Here is a 20,556-nt window from a genome sequence, read left to right as displayed (position 1 = left end):
GTGGCGTCAGGAGCTGGTGGCGCTGTAAGCAGGCTGACTTTGAACATGAACATGAAGAAGAAGGAGAAAAAGAGGAAGAGGAAGGAGCAGAGCAGAGCAGCCAGTGGAAAGTGAAAGCATCACGGCTCCTGACCTCCTGGAGACTGGTTAGTACTGGACCAAACACACAGTAATCCACACAGGGGAGAAACGGGCCCGGTGTCCGGTCGTGATTAGGATGTGTCGTTAGCCGTTAGCCCGTTAGCCGTTAGCTGCAGCTTCAGCCATGTCCGCTGACTCTGACATCACAGCTTTGACTGAGCCCGGGAAGGAAGCAGCAGGAAGCAGCAGGCTGTGGTGCTGCTGTGGTGCTGCTGTGGTGCTGGGGGCGGAGCGGGAGGATGGAGGAGCTGCCGTACTGTAGCTCTGTGCTGTGATATGATATGTATTAAACCTAGATAGCGGATTAAACCGGGGTTTTCCGGTTGAATGTAGCCGGGACTCGGTGGCACAAAGGCAGAGGCACATACGGTTACCATGGAGATTCAGTCTGTGCAGCTAGCCTGCCCTGCTCCCACCTAGGCTAATCTTATCCTCCAGGTGTGATGCGTTCAGTCGCCGTCAGTCAGGTTGGAAATAAATGTGATACATTTTTGTTAACATTTATTCAAATAGCACAAATTCAGTGTCACTCAGTGAAGAAGCCAAGTGTTACATTTATCTGTTATCATTTATATTACCTATTTAATGAGTGATAGTTAATTAGGGCTGCTATTATATCTTTAAAGACTCCAGTTCACATTGCTGTTGGAAGTTTGATGAATATTATTATTGCAGTTGATATGATCATAAATAAGAGAACACTGTACTGTAAAGGTGGGTTCAATGAAATCAGTGAGGAGATGTGTGAAGTCTCATTCACATGTGTCTTCATGTGTCTAATGGGGACAGGAGGACCCCCTACCTACCTACACTCCAGGAAGACTGTCTGTATGACTGATGCATCTGGTATTAGTGCAGACCGCTGAGGCCCGGGGCCACGCTCTCACCATCCCACAGGTTGGCTGTGTGGAATTAGGGTTAATTGTGAGTGGCCTGTCCATGCATGCTGCAGGAGAAGAACAACATATTTCAGATATCTGGGATTTCTTCACTCTGCTCTTTGCGCAATATCCCCTCAGGTGTTCAGCAGTCAAACCAGTGAGCTGCGGCTGCCAGTTACACTGTAGAACAGCCTTCCTTATTCAAAGTGAACGTTGTAACAACAGTGACAGGGACTTCGTTCATCTCTTCCTCATCATGAGATAGATAGATAGATAGATAGATAGATAGATAGATAGATAGATAGATAGATAGATAGATAGATAGATAGATAGATATTATTGTTATATTATACATATTTATCGGGAAACTGAATTATTCAAGGGTAATTTATTGTGAATTTTTCTCCCTATCTCTTCTCTCTCCCTGGTTCTCTCTCCATGTCTGGTTCTGGTACAGGTTTCTACCTGTTTTTCCTCGCTTGGTTCCTGTTTTGACTTGGCACTGTGTAACCACAACTGAATTGAATTAAATAGGACATAATGGTTGCTGGGAGATAGATTTTATGGTGAACATTAAAGCAGAAGTAAGCGATCCGGTGGTTTTGGCTAACTTCTTGTCAGCCGATGGAGTTAGCAGTCCCCGCCCTCGTCCCTACGTCACCACATTCACATGCATCCCTTGGCTGCACACACAGAGAGGACCGCCCCTTTATGCCATTCTCTCTCCTCATTGGATAAAGGTTGTAGGATACAAGGAAAGTTTTCTCCTCGGCTTACAGCAGAGCAGAGTGACTGACAGACCCGTGTTTCGGACCAAACACTCTATAGAAGTGATTGCTGTCGGAAGATAGAACTATTTAAGACTTATATTAACACAAACATTCTGCTTACTTCTGCTTTAAATGAATACAGGACCATAAAAAGTGTCTCTGAGCAGGTCCAGCACCAAATGATCAGTGAGGACTAATGCAGCAGTCAAATCCTAAACATTACACATCTGTAGTCATCTATGGAGAATAATACTTTGTGCTTTTATACAGGCAGTTTGATTTCCTGGAGGACAGCAGGCGCAGCAGGTGTTAACCCAGCCAGCCAGGAGAAAACCAGAGAAGTCGGGCAGCGGACACAGAGGGCTGCAAATGGCTGGCTTCCTGGACAACGTCCGCTTGCCAGAGTTTGAATGCTTCGACTGGGGGGAGAGGAGGAACACAGTGGCTGCTGTTGTCGCTGGAGCTCTGGTCAGTGGTTTTACAGACGGCGCAGCTGAGTGACCCAAATAAAAATGTTCTTCCTTTAGAATCAGCCTCATTAGCAGTGCTAAGCTCTTCTCAGAGCAAGTGTAACAAAGCAGAGACGGACACGTCCTGCTATGTGTGATCAGCTGATCATTTGAAATATTACTGGCTGAGTTGAGGGGGCACATCCTTCATACGTTACTGTGTCTGGGCCTTTTGTTTCCAGGGCAAAAAATGATCAGATGGTCACATCATTCACAGCACTACAGATCCCACAATGTAAAACCCATCATATTGCTTTGTTTTTTTCCCCACACTTTTTTCCCCACACTGAATGAGAGTCATGTGATGGAGCTACAGGACATGTACTCAGATCCCTCATATCTCCTCTGTGCTGTCCTCTTCCAGTTCTTCACAGGCTGGTGGATTATGATTGATGCAGCGGTGACGTACTCATTCAAAGACATGCACCATGCCTTCCACACCTGCGGGGTCTTCTCCACCATAGCCTTTTTCATGTAAGTTAAATGGTCTCTCCAGGTCTTAGGTCCATCTGTCTGTAGAAATGACCACAGGACAAAGACTACATGAACACAACTACGTTTGTACGGCCTCATTAACTTCCACTATCACTAGTGATAGTGGAAGTTAATGAGGCCCAATCAGGTCCTAAACCTGGTCCAGATATATAAAGTGAAATCATGTGAACACATGGTTTTATCATTCTGATGAGAAGAAGGTGCACACATCTGTATGTGGTTTCAGACCCTGGGGCTTTGGGTTAGAGACACTTAAACTAAACACTCACACATTTAGAGTGGAGAAACATCAGCAGATGTTAACTAGCCCTCACGGCAAAGACCAGCTCAGGAGAAGCTGTCGATGCAGACATACAAAGGCCATAAGAGTCAAATAAAAGCCCCTGGAATGGTCCAGTCTGAGCCCAGACCACAATCCAGTTAAGATACCCACACGCGCAGTATCATTGATCATACAAACAACTCCCCTGAGTAACAGCTGATTGTGTCTGTTCACAGGATCAATGCAGTTTCTAACGGCCAGGTGAGAGGAGACGCGTATGGAGAGGGCTGCCTCGGCAGGACAGGTGTGTTTCTGTGTGTGTGTGTGTGTGCTTCAATTGTACTGAAGCAGACTGAACCTAGTGACCTCCTGAACTTCCACTGCATGAAAGGATTATGACACATTGACGCACATCACTATCAGTACAGTAGATAGAGTTGATATTGTCATCTGGACTTTGCTTAATGTGAACAGGCTTCATATGTGAAAACTATGTAATTTATCCTCATACATTCACTGACTGCTTGTGCACTGTAAGACAGTGGGTTGGGCTGTTAATGAGAACCAGCCATGTTATGTTGTTTTACCTGCCCAGGCCTTACCTCCATTACAGCAAATAAACACATTTTATTCATATCATCACATTTGAAAATGTTGGAAATAACTGAATTCTTATGGTTGCTGACTGAGTGACATGAATGATACAGTGCTAATACTCTCATCATGTCAGTTGGTGTGTGTGACAAGATCAACTAAAACACTGTATGTATGTTATGGTAAGTGACGTTATGTTTGCCACGCCAGACTCTTTACTTCAGCCTATGTTGCACTGCTTCATTTCACCTGGTTCACAGTGGGTGTGGTCAAGCAGGTGTGATAAGAGTGGGTGTGGTCAGAGTGGGGATTATCACAGTGGGTGTGGTCACTGGGAATGGTCAGAGTGGGTGTGGTCACTGGGGATGGTCAGAGTGGGTGTGGTCAGCGGTCAGGGTGATGGTCTGGTCTGTCGTTGCAGGAGCTCGTGTCTGGCTCTTCCTTGGCTTCATGATGATGTTCGGCTCACTCATCGCCTCCATCTGGATCCTGTTTGGAGCCTACGTGGTTCCCAGTGAGTGTCTCTGTCTGCTGATCACTCTTATTATATCAACTGTATTATATTTACTGTGTAAACCTGGTTACATGAAACACCAAGTTTTCTCCTCAAGTCTGAGATTTAAAGGGATATTCTAAAATAAATGTAATCCATGGGCTAGCGCACCATGAGACCGAAATTCAGTCATTAGTGACTCCCCCTCATGCTGAAGAATACTCCGGAGTATTAATTATTTCAAGGTTTTGTGTCGTTTTATGGAGAGCGTGCACCAAGGCAAATTCAATACAGGACTGTTTAGGCTGTAAAAATGTCCTAAATGACGTCGTTTCCAATAAACTCTGGTCTACATCCCTTCAGGACACTTGGATTGCAGTGGATGAGCAGTGTGGAGGAATATTAAATGGTGTTTGTGTAGTTTTATGGATGTTTTTGTGTCGGGCCCTATTACTCTTATAGAAAGGACTACGAACCCCCCCTCCTGGGTCTCCAGATGCACTTTGAGGAATAAAAAACTACTCTGGAGTATTCATCAGCATGAGGGGGAGTCACTAATGACTGAATTTCATTTTTTGGTGAACTATTCCTTTAAGGTTTATTTTCTTAGCTGAGGGAGTCACTTAAGGGGGTTGGACAGGATCACTGATAAACATCCTTACTTCCAGCATTTGAACTAACAGCAGCTCAGATCTGTGCTGTCAACTCAGCTACTCATTGGGTCTCCATTAGGTTCCATCATTCCTCCTGGGATAAACTTAGACATAAGAGTCAGTGGTACCTTTAGGTTTTTATGTAACTAGTTAAGACTTAAGACACATTTCCTGCCTTGGCTGGACAATAAAGTTTTCCAGTCTAGTCTTTTGTGCACAACCCTAACCCTAACACTAACAATTAACTGAGCAGACTTAAGGATGTTTGTGCAGCTGTTTTAACAGCAGATGTCAGCTACAGCTGCAGATACATATATGTCAAACAGGACACTGTGGAGTGTTGATCCAGTCTCATTTGTGACTGTTTCACAGAAATAAAGACTGACCAAACATTAGACATCTTAGCCCCCAGGCTGACTCAGGTCTAAGACCAATGTTACCATGCTAACATGCTAATCTATGACTCTAATGCTAATCAATGACACCTCCACTGACCAACAGCACTAGACAATAAAAAATAGCAAACTGGCTTTTTCATTTTGTTTGCTGACATTGTTATAAGAATATTGTGCTCATTACAATATTTGATTCCTCCAAAATCGGTGCTGAACACTACCCTGAATTAATCATCTCCATTCCAACTCTAGATAATCAAGAACTAATTCAGATGTTGTGTATGGACAAACCTGAACTCATTTCCTCTTTTGTTGTCAGAGAACGCGGTGGCTCCGGGGCTGGCTGTCTTCTTTCAGAATGCCTTAATCTTTTTCAGGTGAGCATGATATCATTGTGGTACACAACAACTTACAGGACAGCATGTATAACATTTGACACCACTCAGTGTTAGCAATGTGGCCATAGATGTTATATTAATAATATATAACCAAAGGTTTGCTCACTAACCCTGCACAAGTAAGTAAACCTCGTGAGTGACTGTACTGACAAGTCAAGCAGACTGTTGACTCTTAGGGAACGTTTGGTTCATCATTCATATTAAATGTTTAAAGCTGGTCACTCTGCTCTGCTGTAAGCCGAGGAGAAAACTTTCCTTGTATCCTACAACCTTTATCCAATGAGGAGAGAGAACGGCATAAAGGGGCGGTCCTCTCTGTGTGTGCAGCCAAAGGATGCGCGTGAATGTGGTGACGTAGGGACGAGGGCGGGGACTGCTAACTCCCATCGGCTGACAGGAAGTTAGCCAAAACCACCGGATCGCTTACTTCTGCTTTAATTTGTTGAACATATTGGATACAAGAAATTGAACAAAGAGCTGAGGACATCCTCAATCCTCATAGTCTAAAACAAAGGATTACACCACTAAAAACAAGTTTCCAGAAATAGGTCATGTTGACATTTCAAGGTGATTGTGGGATTTTTCAAATGAACGTTCCCATAGTGAGACAAATCCAAACTGAGTCCACATATTAAAGCAACATTGCGGAGTTTCAGCTCAGCGCTTCCACCATCTGGTGGGAAAAACGAAACTTAACGAAAACGAAACTTATCAGCCAGCGCATCCAGCGTTTATGACGACAGTATTTCCCACATGTTTGCAAGGAGACTGTGGGGCGGGTGGTTGGGGGAGAGGGGGCGGCGGGGGCGGCGGGGGCGGGGGCGGCGGCGACGACAGCGACGACGACCGGAGGGGAACCGTAAGTTTCGCTTTTACCCACCACGTCTCTCCCTCGACGCAGAGGGGAGGGGGGGCGGTGATTCGTACCCGTGCAGGGAAGTTACATAGTGCAGTTTCAGCCGACGCGACCCCGCTCAGGCTGCAGCACCATTCATCCTTTTAACCATTTTTCTACCATTGCAATGAGTCTGGAAACATTATTTTAAGGCCGAAAAACTCCGCAATGTTACTTTAAAGGTTATTATAGCCATCTGCTGCAGCAGTGGAGGAGGAGCAGTGGGTTGATTCACCTCTCCAGGTCGAAGTGCTATTGCAGATGTGCTCTGACCGGAGAGTGTGAACATTAGAGTGAAACTCTTCATTCAGTCTCCTCTCTCTCTCTCTCTCTCTCTTTGCAGCACTCTGATCTACAAGTTTGGCCGAACTGAAGATTTATGGGGCTAGACACAGACACACACACACACCGATTACTCATCCTGATGTAAAGTCCTCCATCTGTAGCTCTTGTTTAGTTCATGTTAACTGTGTAGGGACTGCTGTTTGTGTGGGCTGAGGAGCAGGTATTAATTTATCTCTTCATGTGATCATCTGTTGTATGCGAGTTAGAGTGTAAAGTCACAGTAGTATGTAGGGTGTGTGAGGTGTGTGTCTGGTTCATGTGTTGGACTCTTCAGGGTCAGTGTGGTGTCGACAGGTGAGCCACTGTCGTCCTGCCTCAGGATCAACTGTGTATTTTTTAAATGGCCTCTTGTCCTCTTGTTTTTACCTCTTGATTGTAACATGAGATGTAAGTATTCACTCGCTTTAGCCATTTCCAGTCTGTCAGTATGGAAGCCACCCTGCCAAGCTGTCTGTCAGGATTACTGTAATCACAACCTTCAAACCTTTGTTACGGCTCTTTTTCTAGCACTGACTGAAATCACAAAGTCTTCAGACACCTTCACTGTTTTCTCTTTGTCACCGTGAAATCAAAAAGACACTTTTTGCACGACTCGTCCTAGTTCTATGCTGATGAATGTTACAGCCCCATGCTGCTGAGAGGAACGGGGAGTAACAAGTCTGACCTTGATGAGTTACATGGTTCAGGGTTTCAAAGACAGTTTAATGCCAAAATAACAAAGACCCCACTAACAGTCTGACGCTTCACTGACCTCCAAACATCGTACAGGGAAACAGGAGAAAAAAAGGGATTCAAACTAAATGGCAGCTCTCTCCATTCAAACTAATCTCCCCAAACATAAAGATGGTAGCTGGCACAAGTCAAATATTCACAAATCACAGAGAGGTTGATAATGAGGAGTGAGGAACTACAGCTCAAGTCCCAGACTCACTACACATGATTCCATCCACCTATGGGGGTTTAACATGGTGTCCCATTCAGACCAAGTCCTCCAGTGGGCTCTGCAGCTGCTCCTTCCTCTCCAACAGTGAAGGTCTGAAGACTATCAGTGAGACCTGTGTAGATATGTGCAACATACACTTTGTTTTAACCAATAAAATCTCTTGTATTACAAAGCTTTGACCTGCAGGGAGTTAAAGATGTGATCAATAAAGAGCGTTTTATTGGTGAAGGCTGTGCTGTCTGTCTGTGACTCTCTTCATACTCAATTACTAAATCGTCAGCTGATCCTCTGGTCTAGTCTAGAGCTCATCACCCAACATTCACAGTGTACCGTCAAGTTTGTTAAAGCGATGAGGAAGCTGCAGCCTTCCTCATGCTCCATCTCCCATGCATGAAGACGGACTTTTAGTCTTTCTCCTCAGCCAAGTGTGAAGCGTTTTTTTTTTTCTCAACACGCTGTGGATGTCACTCATTTCATCAATTTAATTTAAAGGGGAATGACACAAGTCTGGTCTCTTCTCCTCTCTGTCTCTAACCCTCCTCTCCTCCATGTGCATTTGTTTTCAATGAAGCCGGCAAGAAATCAATCCATGGAGAGGTGGATAACGTTATATATCACATAGCCTATGTTTTATAACATGTCTGTGTAGTCTTATCTGTCATAAACAAGAGATCGGAGGCTCTGATCTTACAAGGTTGGTTTTCACTAAGGGGGCAGTTGTCGGTCTGAGAAGTGAAGCTCACTTCCGTGTTCAAAAAACTGCAATCCCCTCGGCTGTCGCTGGGGGCTGGTACCAGAAGGGAGCAACTCTCCATTGACCGCCATGTTAAAATAGCCGACTTCACAGCTTTAAAAAACATATTTACAGCCTGGTGCCATTACGTTTTTTGGTCTCAACCGATAGTTTCTACCCCCGCACACACTCTGAGGGGGGTGAATTTTTTAAAAACTCTACCGTAATTAGGGCGCAGAAACGTTGAGTGAGAGGTCCGAGCAGGTCCGTGGACAGCTGCAGCCAGTGGGCGGGTTCTCGGACGGTAAATCCAACATGGCGCTGTACAGTCCGCCATATTTTTGTCACAAAAACGACTCCCCAAAACCAATGGGTGACGTCACGGATGCTACGTCCATATTTTTTACAGTCTATGGTTTTCAGCCAAGAGACGCTTGATGGAAGGCAGAGAGCTCCATTCTCCCTGGAACTAGTTACAAGTCATTGATTTAACCAGAACTAGGACTCTGGAGCTGGTTAATTATGGTAAAAAAAACTTCCATAGTTCCCCTTTAACTCTGTCATAAAGTTTTCAGATGACACTACTGTGGTTGGACTTACCACAGGTGGAGATGAGTCCACCTACAGACAGGAAGTCCAGAACCTGAGTGGTGCTCTGCCAACAAATCCCATCCTCAACACCACAAAAACTAAAGATCTCTTTGTTGACTTCAGAAAACACAACACAAACCACCAGCCTCCCTTCATTAATGTTGAATGTGTATTTCCCAGTTTATATCCCCCACAGCATCCTGTCCTACTGCATCACGTATGCTTCACTGGCTGCTCTGCTTCCCACAGGAAAACACCACAATGAGTCATCAAGCCAGCAGAAAGTCCCTCCGACTGTCAGACATGGCAATCAGCTCCCCGTTTTATGTGGTTGTATTTTCTGTCATAGCCATTATATTCAATGTATGCACCACAGTGGAGCAGCACTCCCAATCTCATTGTATTTTTAATGTGCACTGACAATAAAGGCTTTCGATTCAATTAAATTTAATATTAGTGACATCATGATTTAGAAAGAAAAGCTTGGCTCAGCATAAACACATGCAGCCTACTTACTGTAGTCATAAACATACAACCTTGATTTAATAATTACTGTATAAACACAAATACCTATTCAAGTGTTAGTGTACAGGGCAGGTGGCTCAACTTGCCCCAGAGCTACCATATTGACCTTATTCCTCCCCACAGCTAAAATGGTTCACTTCCATGTTAAGTTTATATCTCATATTGTAGCTCATAGATACCACAGCTCATGTAGCTATAACACAAATTTATAATTATCTATTTTGGTGTAAACTTATGATTGACTAAGTTCACTTTCAAGAGTGAAAAAAGGTTTTTTGGACATAAATGTTAAACCACTTTACCAATGTGGTTCTTACCTTCACAGACTCCATGAAATGATGCTTTGCTCCTAAATATTTGGTCACATGCTGATTTTTTCTTATGGTTTCCTAGAAACATGGGGTGGCTCAACTTCAGCACAGTCTAAGTGGACTGGAACAATCCCCAATGTGATCAATAAATCTACTGTAGCAGTGAGAAAGCCGTCCCTACACACATCACACCAGGAGCTACTTCTTCTAACTGCTCCAGAAAAAGGAACAGGAACATTAGAAACACAACAGCAGCACAATGAAAAGACTTTCATTATGTATTCAGCTCTATAGAAATAAATAAATAACTATTCTTGCATGAGTTGCACTAACAACACAAACTCTTCCAGCTACGCTCCACAGGGACAGGTGTTGGTGTGATTGGATAGAACTAGTTTAAAGGGTGATGTGAAAGAAAAACAGACATGACACATCCTTATTTATCAGTCATTCATGGAAAGTTTAAGATCATAAAAACTATTTACTGATTTGTTTGATAAAAAAGCGGCCCGTTCCCTTATTGTCATGTTAAGCTGTTGACACACGACAAACTTTTCTTTATCTGTGCAAATTCACATAAACATTTTGTAACAAGGCATTAGGACGTAACAGTCAGAGTGGCCGGGGTTAGTACAAGTGTTGATCAGCATTAACGCTGAGCAGTAAAACAGGAACAGAACAAGAGGCACATGATCACACTGAAGGCTCACTCATCAGCAGGAAGGAGGAGCTTTATGCAGCCATGTCTCCATGACGATGTGCCAGAAAAACATGGACAACGTGCACATGGCCAGAGAAAATGTGCTAATGTCTTGTTGTGATTCTGGTTCTTGTGGTGCTTCCACCTGCAGTGAGGAACTGTCCAGTGGGTGTCCCTGTCCACTCCCACTCTGAAAACTGAATTAAAAACAAAGCATGTTGCACACAACCAGGCATTCTGTGAAATGTTACAACCAGTCTTTTGATTTTGAAATAATTGCCAGATATTAAGAACAAAATAGCACTCTTCAAATCATGTAGAAACAGATGGTTATATCTGAGCTGGGGTAGAGAAGAAGCAAGTGCCCGCTAAGAATCTAAAGAGCAAGTCGGTCCTGTTGCTGTCTGCAGTCTCTGCTGCTGATCAGGGATCAGTCCTCAGCCTTCACTGAATCTCCCACTCCTCACATGAAGACCAGATCCAGTGTTTCATCAGGTTCAAATAAAGTGCAGATTCCACGAGTAAAACCAAAGCAGAACCAGTTAATGCTGAGCTGCAGAAACCAAGCTGACAGAATATGGAGAGTTTATATAGAGCTCGTTAAGTTCCTCTCTTCTCCTCCTGGCATCAAGTGAACTAAGTCCATCTGAGGTCAGGTTAGGAGCCTCAGACAGGTCTGAGCTTGGTGCAGTTGATGGTGGTGGTGGCCACTATTGTCTGGGCTCCTCTGCAGGAATGGAAAGGACATCACAATGCTCCTCACTGGGGCTGCTGGGACAACGGATGAAGTGGTGCTTAGGATAAGACTCCAGAAGAACCTAGAGGAGGGAAGAGAAAAAAACATTCATTACAGTTTTTTTTTCAATTGCTAACAAGCAGTGGTCGAAACTGAAGTCACATTTTCAAAACTCTTAACACAGTCTGCAAAACACAAGTCCATGTGGACCACACTGTGAATCACTTTTCATTGCTTTCACACAAAATGCATCCAGTAACCACAGTCACCAAAATTCATGGACTACACACACTAGACTTTTACAGCACATTTTTCAAATGCTAACACACTTTGCTCAAAACAGTTAAAAACACAATCAAAACAGAATGATGGGAGGGAGGGAGATTCTGCATTTTTTTTGTCTACAGTAAACTTTTTTTTTTGTAAGGTCCCACAGAGAAAATACATTTTCTTGATGTAAATTGCTGCATTCCTGATTCATTCTTGTTGCAATATATTATCTAGAACACTCAAAGTGCAAAGATATTGCAGTATTTATTTTATAATAAAACTGATTTACTGGTTTTGAAAAAAAGTCAATCAAACTTCAAAGATCTAATTTATTTTAAGTAATGTTCTTTAGCGTTTTGTAGTTCAGTGTGCTAAGAGTGACAGTGTTTGTTTCCAAAGTGATACTATGTCCTAGTGTTGTGGTTGAATGAGCTTATTTTGAGACATGTATGAAGTGTTTTGTTGGTGAGGCACCATTTTGGGGACGAGATTAACTGTTTAGCTGAGATGCCCGATGGAAATGCTGGCTGTGTTAAGAGTTTTGAACATGTGTCTTCAGTTTCGACCACTGCTTGTTAGCAATCGAAAAAAAACTGTAACAGGCATTATTCTGTTTCAACCTGGGGTGTAGTGGTAAAGGGAGGCAGGGGTACGTTGTGTTGTTTTAACCAGATTTATGAATTTTAACAGCCAGCATACTGTAGATGTTCTCAATTAAAATGAAATAAAATAGGAATATAATGAATGAAAATAAAAAATAACTTTTCATTGATGGTGTATTCAAGCAAAATGAGAAGAGATCAGATATGAACAAGCTGGTGGATTGTGATTTGTGAAGCACCAGAAGGAAACACATGTACTTATCTTAGTTTTGTCCATGGCAGACAGTCAGTCTATTGCTTGGTCATAACAGTACGGTATCTGTTGCAGTGCATGCTGGGGTTTGTACTGTGAGCACTACACCAGACGGCCATTCATAAAACAAATAGGACATTTTGTGGTGGGCTGGATGTGTCCCCCAGGCCTTGAGCTGGACATGTGTCCCAGACCTCTATTGTTGTTGTGTTTGAAGACTTGATTCAGACCGACTAGACCCTCCTCGACCTCACTTCCTGTCTGACACACACTGTTCTCACAGTGTGAGTGTGTGTGTGGGTGAGCGCTGGGTGTGCTCACCTCTGGCATCTCGTAGGGAGGTCGCAGCCACCTTTTGATTTTCCCCCGGTGGCAGATGAGGATGTACGCCGTCACAGCGATCACAGCCAGGATGAGGACCACGGCCACCACCGCTATCACCTCCGTCTGCACTGACCGATCTGTGGGCCACACACACACACACATGCACTTTGACATCTCCTCAGATGTGGGTCTAGTTGTAACCTCATCCTCTCCGGATCATTACTGGACAAAACATTTCAAAAGTTGTGTAAATCTCACTGATGTACTTTTTTTTTTTAGTTTAGCAGGAAAGAACTCATCATTCATGATAAACATCCGAGGACATGACTCAGAGTATTTCCTGACACTTGATCCACATCATTAGTCTTAAGTGTGATTACAATCACTGCTAGAACAAAGGGAAGAGTGATAGCAGGCAGAGGAGACATCCACCAATCAGAAGAGTCTGAACAAGGGGCTGAATCTACAATCTTAAGTGTCATTACAATCACACTTAAGACTAATGATGTGGATCAAGAACAAAATACAGTTCTTGTAAATTTCAGAGTTATTCCCTCTGAGTGTCTCCCTCCAGCTCTCTGGTGTTATTTTTCTTGTGATTAAATAAAGATGAAATATAAAAAAAAAAGAATCTTACCTGACGATGGGATGAACTCGCACTGGGTACAACTTTCCAATCCAAACTTTCGAGTGTACAACATGTACTGGACCCTCACGCAGTAGGTCTCCCCCTCCTTCAGGTCGTTGAGGGGCACAGAGTCAACACCTTCTCTCTCCTTATCCTGAGGAGACACACAACACACCAGTCACTCACTGAACACACACACATGATAGGGATGTGCGAGGGAGAGGTATGAAACCCAAAAGGGTTTATATGAAAACCTCAGCCATGAAGAACATCATCAAAAACCAAATATGTTACGAATAAAGGTAAAACAATAATGAACAATGAAATGATGAGAGTGTCTCTGTGGTCCAGTCTCACCTGTGAGTCCCCGTCTTTGCGGTAGTAAACCCTGTTTCTTAAGTGGTCTCCGTACTCCTGAACCAGGCTGTGGTTGCGGCTCATGTACACAGTCAGGGACCCGGGCCGCGCAGTCAGGCGGACTTCAGGAGTACAGGTGTCACCTGGACAACCAGAGGAAACCATCAGCTACACACACACACACACACACACACACACACACACACACACACACACACACACACACACACACACACACACACACACACACACACACACACACACACACACACACACACACACACACACACACACACACACACACACACACACACACACACACACACACACACACACACACACACACACACACACACACACACACACACACACACACACACACACACTGCCATGCTGTACTGGATCAGTTAGTTCTATAGTAGATTTGGTGCAGTTTGCTGCTCTACACATGAGTTTGTTGTGTTTTCCGGTCTTACCTTGCCTGCTGCAGGCCTGGGCTGCTTTGGACTTCAGCCCATGTCTCTCCGCTCGCACACGCAGCATGACGCAGCCGTGCTCGCTCTCGGTTGCGCTGCTGGTCACGTTACAGGAAGTGGAAGACGTGCGGACACAGGAAGAAACATTTCTCCATTTTGTGTCAATGCTGAGGACAAACACAGATCACATGTCAGGAACCACCATGCAGAGGACCCATTCAGAGTATTTCCTGTCAGTCCAAATGTTCTGAAGTCTGTATGATGTTTGACATGATGGTGGAGACCTGCATCAACATCCGGATATATAAATATCTAAAAGTACTGTGTTCATATCAGTCTCTCCTGGGTCCTCCAAATACAAAAAGCATCTTTTATGTCTCTCTTTGTTTTGGAATGGACCATAGGAAACAAAAGGAAGTGGTGGTGTGGAGGAGAGGAGCTGGTCTGGTGGGCAGGAGTCCCTGTAGGACTGACAGGAAATGTGGATGCTGCACATTACACACTAACCCTCCTGTGCTGCTTCCTGCCTCTCTGACTCAGTACCGTCCCAAATGATCCCACCACTTTCAAACATTAAACTTTCTTCTTGCTTAAACCACTAAACCAAATCAGGGCAGAGAAAAACAACCAGGAGGGTCATGATTCTTCAAACTCACCGTATGATCCTCAGTGTGAGGTCAAGCTGATCATAAACACTCCACAATCTAGATGCTCATGTTTTATCAGTCATCTGACTATGACTTATTTCACAAGTCAGCTATGAACAAACTGAAGCCACAGAGGCTCCTGCTGCCATCTTGTCTGAATGTGTGTTCACAACGCACACGGCTTTAGAACTTATAAGGAACTAGATGTATCCACAGCTGAAACCAAAAAGCAGTTTCAATTTAGTATTGAATCATGACATCCTTACACTTTCATTTATAGATTCTTTTCTGAATGAATCCTTTATGTCCATAAAATCAGAGGATATTATAAACATGGCCGTTTTAACTTTCCGTGGTCACCTCTCCACCAGTCTCACTTTGTCAGAACTGCAGCGTAGAAAACAAACTTCCTCACTTCATCACTGTGTTTGACAGAAACGGATCAAATCACCCAGGACAAGCTGAAAGCCAGTGTTTCCCATACATTCATTGAAAACGTCCCACCACCAATAATTGAAATAAACGAAACTCGTACGGTAGGGGTGGGCGATATGGCGATATTAGATCGTGAAGGATTAGAGTGTGTAGACGATCTGCCAAAGTGCAGAGATCGTAGGATCATCTGGGGCACATTCTATAAATTGCAGTTCTATGCTGCAAAGCGCAAACAAAGGACATTTGCAAAGTTTGCTAAAAGAGATAACAACAGTTACTTTATTTGACCCTTTTCAATCAGCTATTTAGTGTTTTGATATACTTAAAATCCTGTTAAAATGACTGTGTTGAATAAAACAAACAGTAATGTCTTCATTGATATTTTACTTTCATGTTTATTGAAAGCTACCTTTTATGTTGCAAGAGTGCACTTTATCAGAGTGTTGTTGTTTACCTTTTACTATGTTTACGTTGTTTGCACATGTTGGCAAAACTGCAACTATTTAAATTAAAATCTATTCAGAAAGGTTCTTCGGCCTAAATTGTCTATTTTTCCTTTTTTCGATTTAAGATCGTGATGAAATCGAAATCGTGACTTCATTTTTTAAAAATCGTGATATGATATTTTTGCCATATCGCCCACCCCTATCGTACGTTCCGATCGCATCGGCCCCACCCCCACGCCGGAGGATCGAACCCCCACCCACAGTCTCCTTGCAAACCTGTGGGAAACACTGTGAAAACACAACTTGTTCTAAGTGGCAGACGGGGACAGTCAGAGCTCACCTGCGGTACTCAACGCTGTAGGTGATGTCTCCGTCGTCTCCGTCCTCTGTGGCCGGAGTCCATCTCATCAGCCACTTCTCTACACTGATGTTCTGTGGTGGTGGTGGTGGTGGTGACGTCACCGCTGGCAGTGCTGGGACTGATGGGAACACACACAGAGCAGAGACTGATGAGTAGATGGCTCGCAGGTATCACAGCTTCCTCATGATGTCATGTGTTCTGTTCTATCATTCTAATGAATGTCAGCTGCAATCTATTGGATTGAAATTCTGGATTAACTATTTAAACGGTGTATCTGTTCAACTGGCTCTTGATGGAGACAAAGCTGCGCTACAGCAGATCGGCTGATCAGACGCAGAGGAAACAGAAGTTTAGAGATGACTGAACTCAGATCTGGACCACACAACTCTGATGACTTGAAGGATTTTCAGATGAAGAAGCATCGATGTTGAAGCTCAGGGTAAAGTTCCCTTCAGTGGTTTCTTTCAGCAGGTAGTTGATGGATGTCAGACACTCTGCAGCCAGGGTTTACAACTACACTCAGCCCAGTTTGTAAATGAATTAATCTGCAGATTTTCTTTGTAATGTCTCCTGTTCTGCAGTAGTTGTGTCTGTCCCTGCATCGACACAGCAGCATAGAATGACAGCAGAGCAATCTGCTGTTTACATCCCTCAAAACCACTATTTGTTTTCACAGACAGCCTCAGATCTCCTCAAACATACACCAAGGGGTTTGTTCACTTCAAGAAAGGCGACGTGTTTGTAAATAGAGCTGTGATATAAAGTCTTGTGAAGTCTCAGGCCAGAGTCATGTTTACAGGCAGATTCAACTATATCCAGATTTACTCTGACTGCTTCATATTCCTTTGTTGATAAAACAAACGGGAGCTTCAGAGTGACTTGTAAACATACTGAGCCGTCAACAACTACTGCAGAACAGACAGACATTATAACATTAAAAAGAAGATTCATTCTTTTAGACCTAAAACACTGGGAAACTAGGTTGAATTTACCCGAAATTGGCCTTTAACTTCAGCTGGTAAAAGTCTAAAAACGATGCGGACTCGGAGCCTCGGCCACTGGTGTAAAGTTACCGGAGTTCCACAGAGATGCAGTGACGCTTTTTCTCGTAAATGTATTTCGCAATAACGGTGTGGCAGCCGGCCCAGACCGGTCGAGGCTCCGCGCTAACAGCAGCCGTCTGTCTGAGGCGCCATGTTGAAGCTGAGCTGGCTGTGCTTCAGTTACACCACAGGTTGCGACATGTTGGTTCGTGTTAATGTTCATGTTGACCATGGCGGACATGAAGGAAGTGTGAGGCCGCCCCGGACAGGAGTGACAGTAGTCGAGTAACGTTACCTGATAAGACGGCGTTGGTCCACAGCATGAGAAGTCCATACAACAACATCGTGACGGCGTCATTTCACTGCCCGAACAGTTTCCATAGAAACCATCTTCAGTCCGCTGCTCTGCCCTTACATTCAGTTTGACCGACGATACTCTATGTTTATAAACCGTCTATGACCGAGAACCTGGCTGCTGCTGCGCTTCCTCTTCTTCCTCCTCTTGTTCTGCCTCTTGGCTGATCGGAAACCAGCCTGAACACCGCCGCCTGCTGTGTCGGAGCTGCCCCCGACTGATCTTCTTTTTGTTTTAGGGGTGCATTACCGACCCCTTCTGCTCTGGAGTGTGGGCATACACGCGCATTTTCATTTAGTCCTACCAAAGATATGCAATATACGTTCATAAACCGTCTTCGGTCCGGTCCTACCTAGAGCACTGGAGGGTCCAGCTGCAGCCCGAAGCCGCTCACGGTCCGGAACGCCCCCACAGTCGTTGCTCAGGGAACGCCCCCTTGCTCACGACACGCCCCCTCGTTCCTTCGCCTTCAAAATAAAAGCCCACGCTTACTTTAATGGTTGGTATTAGCAAAGATAATAATTATGGATTATTATATGGTTTATAAACCGTCTTTGGTATTAGGAAATCTGTGCAAAATATAATTCATCTTCAAACTCTATTTGAAATATTTATTTATTTAAATGGTTATTGTTTATCTGTGCAAAAGATAATCATCTTTAAACTCAATTTGAAAATACTTTTAACACCATAAAAAAGTATAAAAATGTTGTACACTACTAGTAGGCCTATTATGTGATTTGTAAATGAATTACAGTAATCTGCAGATTTTCTTTGTAATGTCTCCTGTTCTGCAGTAGTTGTGTCTGTCCTACCCTGTAGCTACGCCATAACCACAACCAAAGTCTTTTTATTGCTTAATTTCTTTGCAGCTCAATAAAGGAATAAGTGCATATGAGAACCCAGGAAAAACCAAACCAAACAATAAAAAAGACAAAGCCAATTCAAACAGAACATAGAAATAAGTCAAATAAACAAAGGCTGGGGCTTTTTTTTTGTAAATCATATTTATCAACAATAGGCCTACTAAACAGTTGAGTTGCATTTTTCTCTTTAGCTTTGGGGACTTTATGAAATTATGAAACATAAACTTAGGGGTCATTTTTAGAAATTAGCACTTATGTAGCCTATGTACCAATGATGAGAATGAAAATCATCTTCAGTAGGCCTATTGTCTGTGGTAAATTCATATATGACGTCTTCACAAGAGAAGAGCTTCAGGTGGATCGATGTATAAAGGCAATCAGTCAGTCCACAGGGCATCAGAGAACTTCCATTGGAAAAAAAACAAATGATCACAAGTCTCAATATCATCACAAAACACACACTGATTAGTTTCAAATTCAAATTACAGTCGTAAGAATTCATCAGATGGATACAAGCAGAAGAGGAAGGAAGATCCTGTCTACCAAACTGCTCAACAATGATTTCAAAATCCAATCCTGTCCTGCATCATATTTTCTTGAATCTCTCCCTGTCCGAATTATATTCATGACAGTGGATGATTGTACTGTGGTGTAGAGATTTGTTTGAATTTTCTCCATTATAGAGAAGATTTAAACCAGAGTCTTAATCTTGTAGTTCTTTTCTCCTCATGTTTATCCTGACCTGTATTCTGTGTATTATAGCAGTGTCTGCCTATATTGTCATTATTTTTCCCAGACATCTTGGCTGTTCCAATTAAAGGGATAGTAGCATTTTTTTTAAAAGTGGGGTTGTATGATCTACAAATAGCCCCTAAGTACTTTAATTGCAGTAGAAGACTCTCTGCACTCCTCCCGTTAGCAACGCCAGCCCATAGCCCTGCCCAGAGATTTACAACATACAGTGTTGTGAACAGACGCAAAGAAACAGCCTATTTTCGCGGCCTTTTTTCAGGTAAAACCTCTTTTAGGCCGCGAAAATAGGCCGTTTTTTTGGGTCCATTCACAACACTGTATGTTGTAAATCTCTGGGCAGGGCTATGGGCTGGCGTTGCTAACGGGAGGAGTGCAGAGAGTCTTTTTACTGCAATTACGTAAAGTACTTAGGGGCTATTTGTAGATCATACAACCCCACTTTAAAAAAAATGCTAGGCTACTATCCCGGTCTAAGCTTGTGGTCACATTACCTGATCTATTGATCCGTATGTCTCCTCCATTATTCAAGCTAACCAACAATCTATCTCCTGAAAGGTTTCCAACCACTGACATCCCTCTCCTCTCCTCTCCTCTCCTCTCCTCTCCTCTCCTCTCCTTTCCTTTCCTTTCCTCTCTCCTCCCCTCTGATCTCCTCTCCAACATTAACTTACAGAAAGTGGTACATGCTTTTATATTACAAACCGGCTGGACTACCAGGGACTACTGCAATGCTCTGTATGTGGGCCTAGACCAGTCCTCTATCCAACGTCTCCAGCTGGTCCAAAATGCAGCTGCTCGACTTTTAAACTGAGCACATAACCCCAGTGTTGAGGTCTCCACTGGCTTCCTGTTTGCCAGAGGATATATTTTACAGTAAAATGTTATTATTGACTTCCAAGGCCATGAATGGCTTGGCTCCCCCTTATCTAAGTGACCTCCTTGTTGAACATCACGGTCAGCCGACCAATTCCTCCTCAGCATACCAAAATAGGCTAAAACTAAACTTTGGAACAACTTGCCATTCTGCATTAGAACAGCTTCAAAACCCACCAGAAGAAGTGGGTTTTTTACAGTAACACCCCGACTGGTTGTTTTATCATTACAGTTCTTATTGTTTCCTACTGTATTGTGCTTTTATCTGATGTATTTAACTGTAGGCTAATTGTAATTGTTTTAATAAATAAATAAATTGTAATTTTTTAAATAAATAAACCTTGACTTGACTTGACATTTCAAACAGTCTTTATCTGTTGCACTTTGTAGTTTGACCTTGGTGTCTCTCTCTCTCCAGGGCTCCATCCCACTGCACCAGCCACCGCCTGCATCTCCTCCTCTCCCCTGCTGTTACAACCAGCCTGAAGCTTAACATC

The 20,556-nt window shown here is 43.5% G+C and overlaps 2 protein-coding genes across 2 annotated transcripts; one reads left to right on the top strand and one right to left on the bottom strand.

Moving 5' to 3' along the window:
- Window positions 1–31: 31 nt before the first annotated feature.
- On the top strand, window positions 32–8,002 carry LOC311004663 (transmembrane protein 50B-like). Its single transcript, XM_083996833.1, has 7 exons — window positions 32–146; window positions 2,063–2,260; window positions 2,666–2,775; window positions 3,295–3,362; window positions 4,074–4,166; window positions 5,513–5,570; window positions 6,830–8,002. The coding sequence occupies exons 2-7, from the start codon at window positions 2,162–2,164 to the stop codon at window positions 6,873–6,875; spliced, it is 474 nt and encodes a 157-aa protein (XP_083852959.1). The 5' UTR covers window positions 32–146; window positions 2,063–2,161; the 3' UTR covers window positions 6,876–8,002.
- A 2,429-nt stretch (window positions 8,003–10,431) lies between these two features.
- Window positions 10,432–17,759, bottom strand: ifngr2 (interferon gamma receptor 2). Its single transcript, XM_083996712.1, has 7 exons — window positions 17,508–17,759; window positions 16,149–16,287; window positions 14,281–14,447; window positions 13,805–13,947; window positions 13,457–13,601; window positions 12,817–12,956; window positions 10,432–11,452 (listed from the first exon to the last, which is right to left on the bottom strand). Exons 1-7 carry the CDS (start codon window positions 17,554–17,556, stop codon window positions 11,345–11,347), a joined length of 891 nt encoding a protein of 296 aa, XP_083852838.1. The 5' UTR covers window positions 17,557–17,759; the 3' UTR covers window positions 10,432–11,344.
- Window positions 17,760–20,556: the final 2,797 nt, after the last annotated feature.

The sequence above is a fragment of the Trachurus trachurus genome, assembly GCF_905171665.1.
Source record: "Trachurus trachurus genome assembly, chromosome: 21".
NCBI lineage: Eukaryota > Metazoa > Chordata > Actinopteri > Carangiformes > Carangidae > Trachurus > Trachurus trachurus.
The sequence above is the reverse complement of the archived record's forward strand: the minus strand, read 5'-3'. Positions and strand labels throughout refer to the sequence as shown.

Coding starts and splice junctions, on each gene's coding strand:
- ifngr2 (XM_083996712.1), bottom strand. CDS start 17,556: ATGTTGTTGTATGGACTTCTCATGCTGTGGACCAACGCCGTCTTATCA. Junction 14,448..16,148: donor TACAGCGTTGAGTACCGCAG/GTGAGCTCTGAC, acceptor GTTTGTCCTCAG/CATTGACACAAAATGGAGAA. Junction 13,602..13,804: donor GCAAAGACGGGGACTCACAG/GTGAGACTGGAC, acceptor GTGTCTCCTCAG/GATAAGGAGAGAGAAGGTGT.
- LOC311004663 (XM_083996833.1), top strand. CDS start 2,162: ATGGCTGGCTTCCTGGACAACGTCCGCTTGCCAGAGTTTGAATGCTTC. Junction 2,261..2,665: donor CTGTTGTCGCTGGAGCTCTG/GTCAGTGGTTTT, acceptor GTCCTCTTCCAG/TTCTTCACAGGCTGGTGGAT. Junction 3,363..4,073: donor GGGCTGCCTCGGCAGGACAG/GTGTGTTTCTGT, acceptor CTGTCGTTGCAG/GAGCTCGTGTCTGGCTCTTC.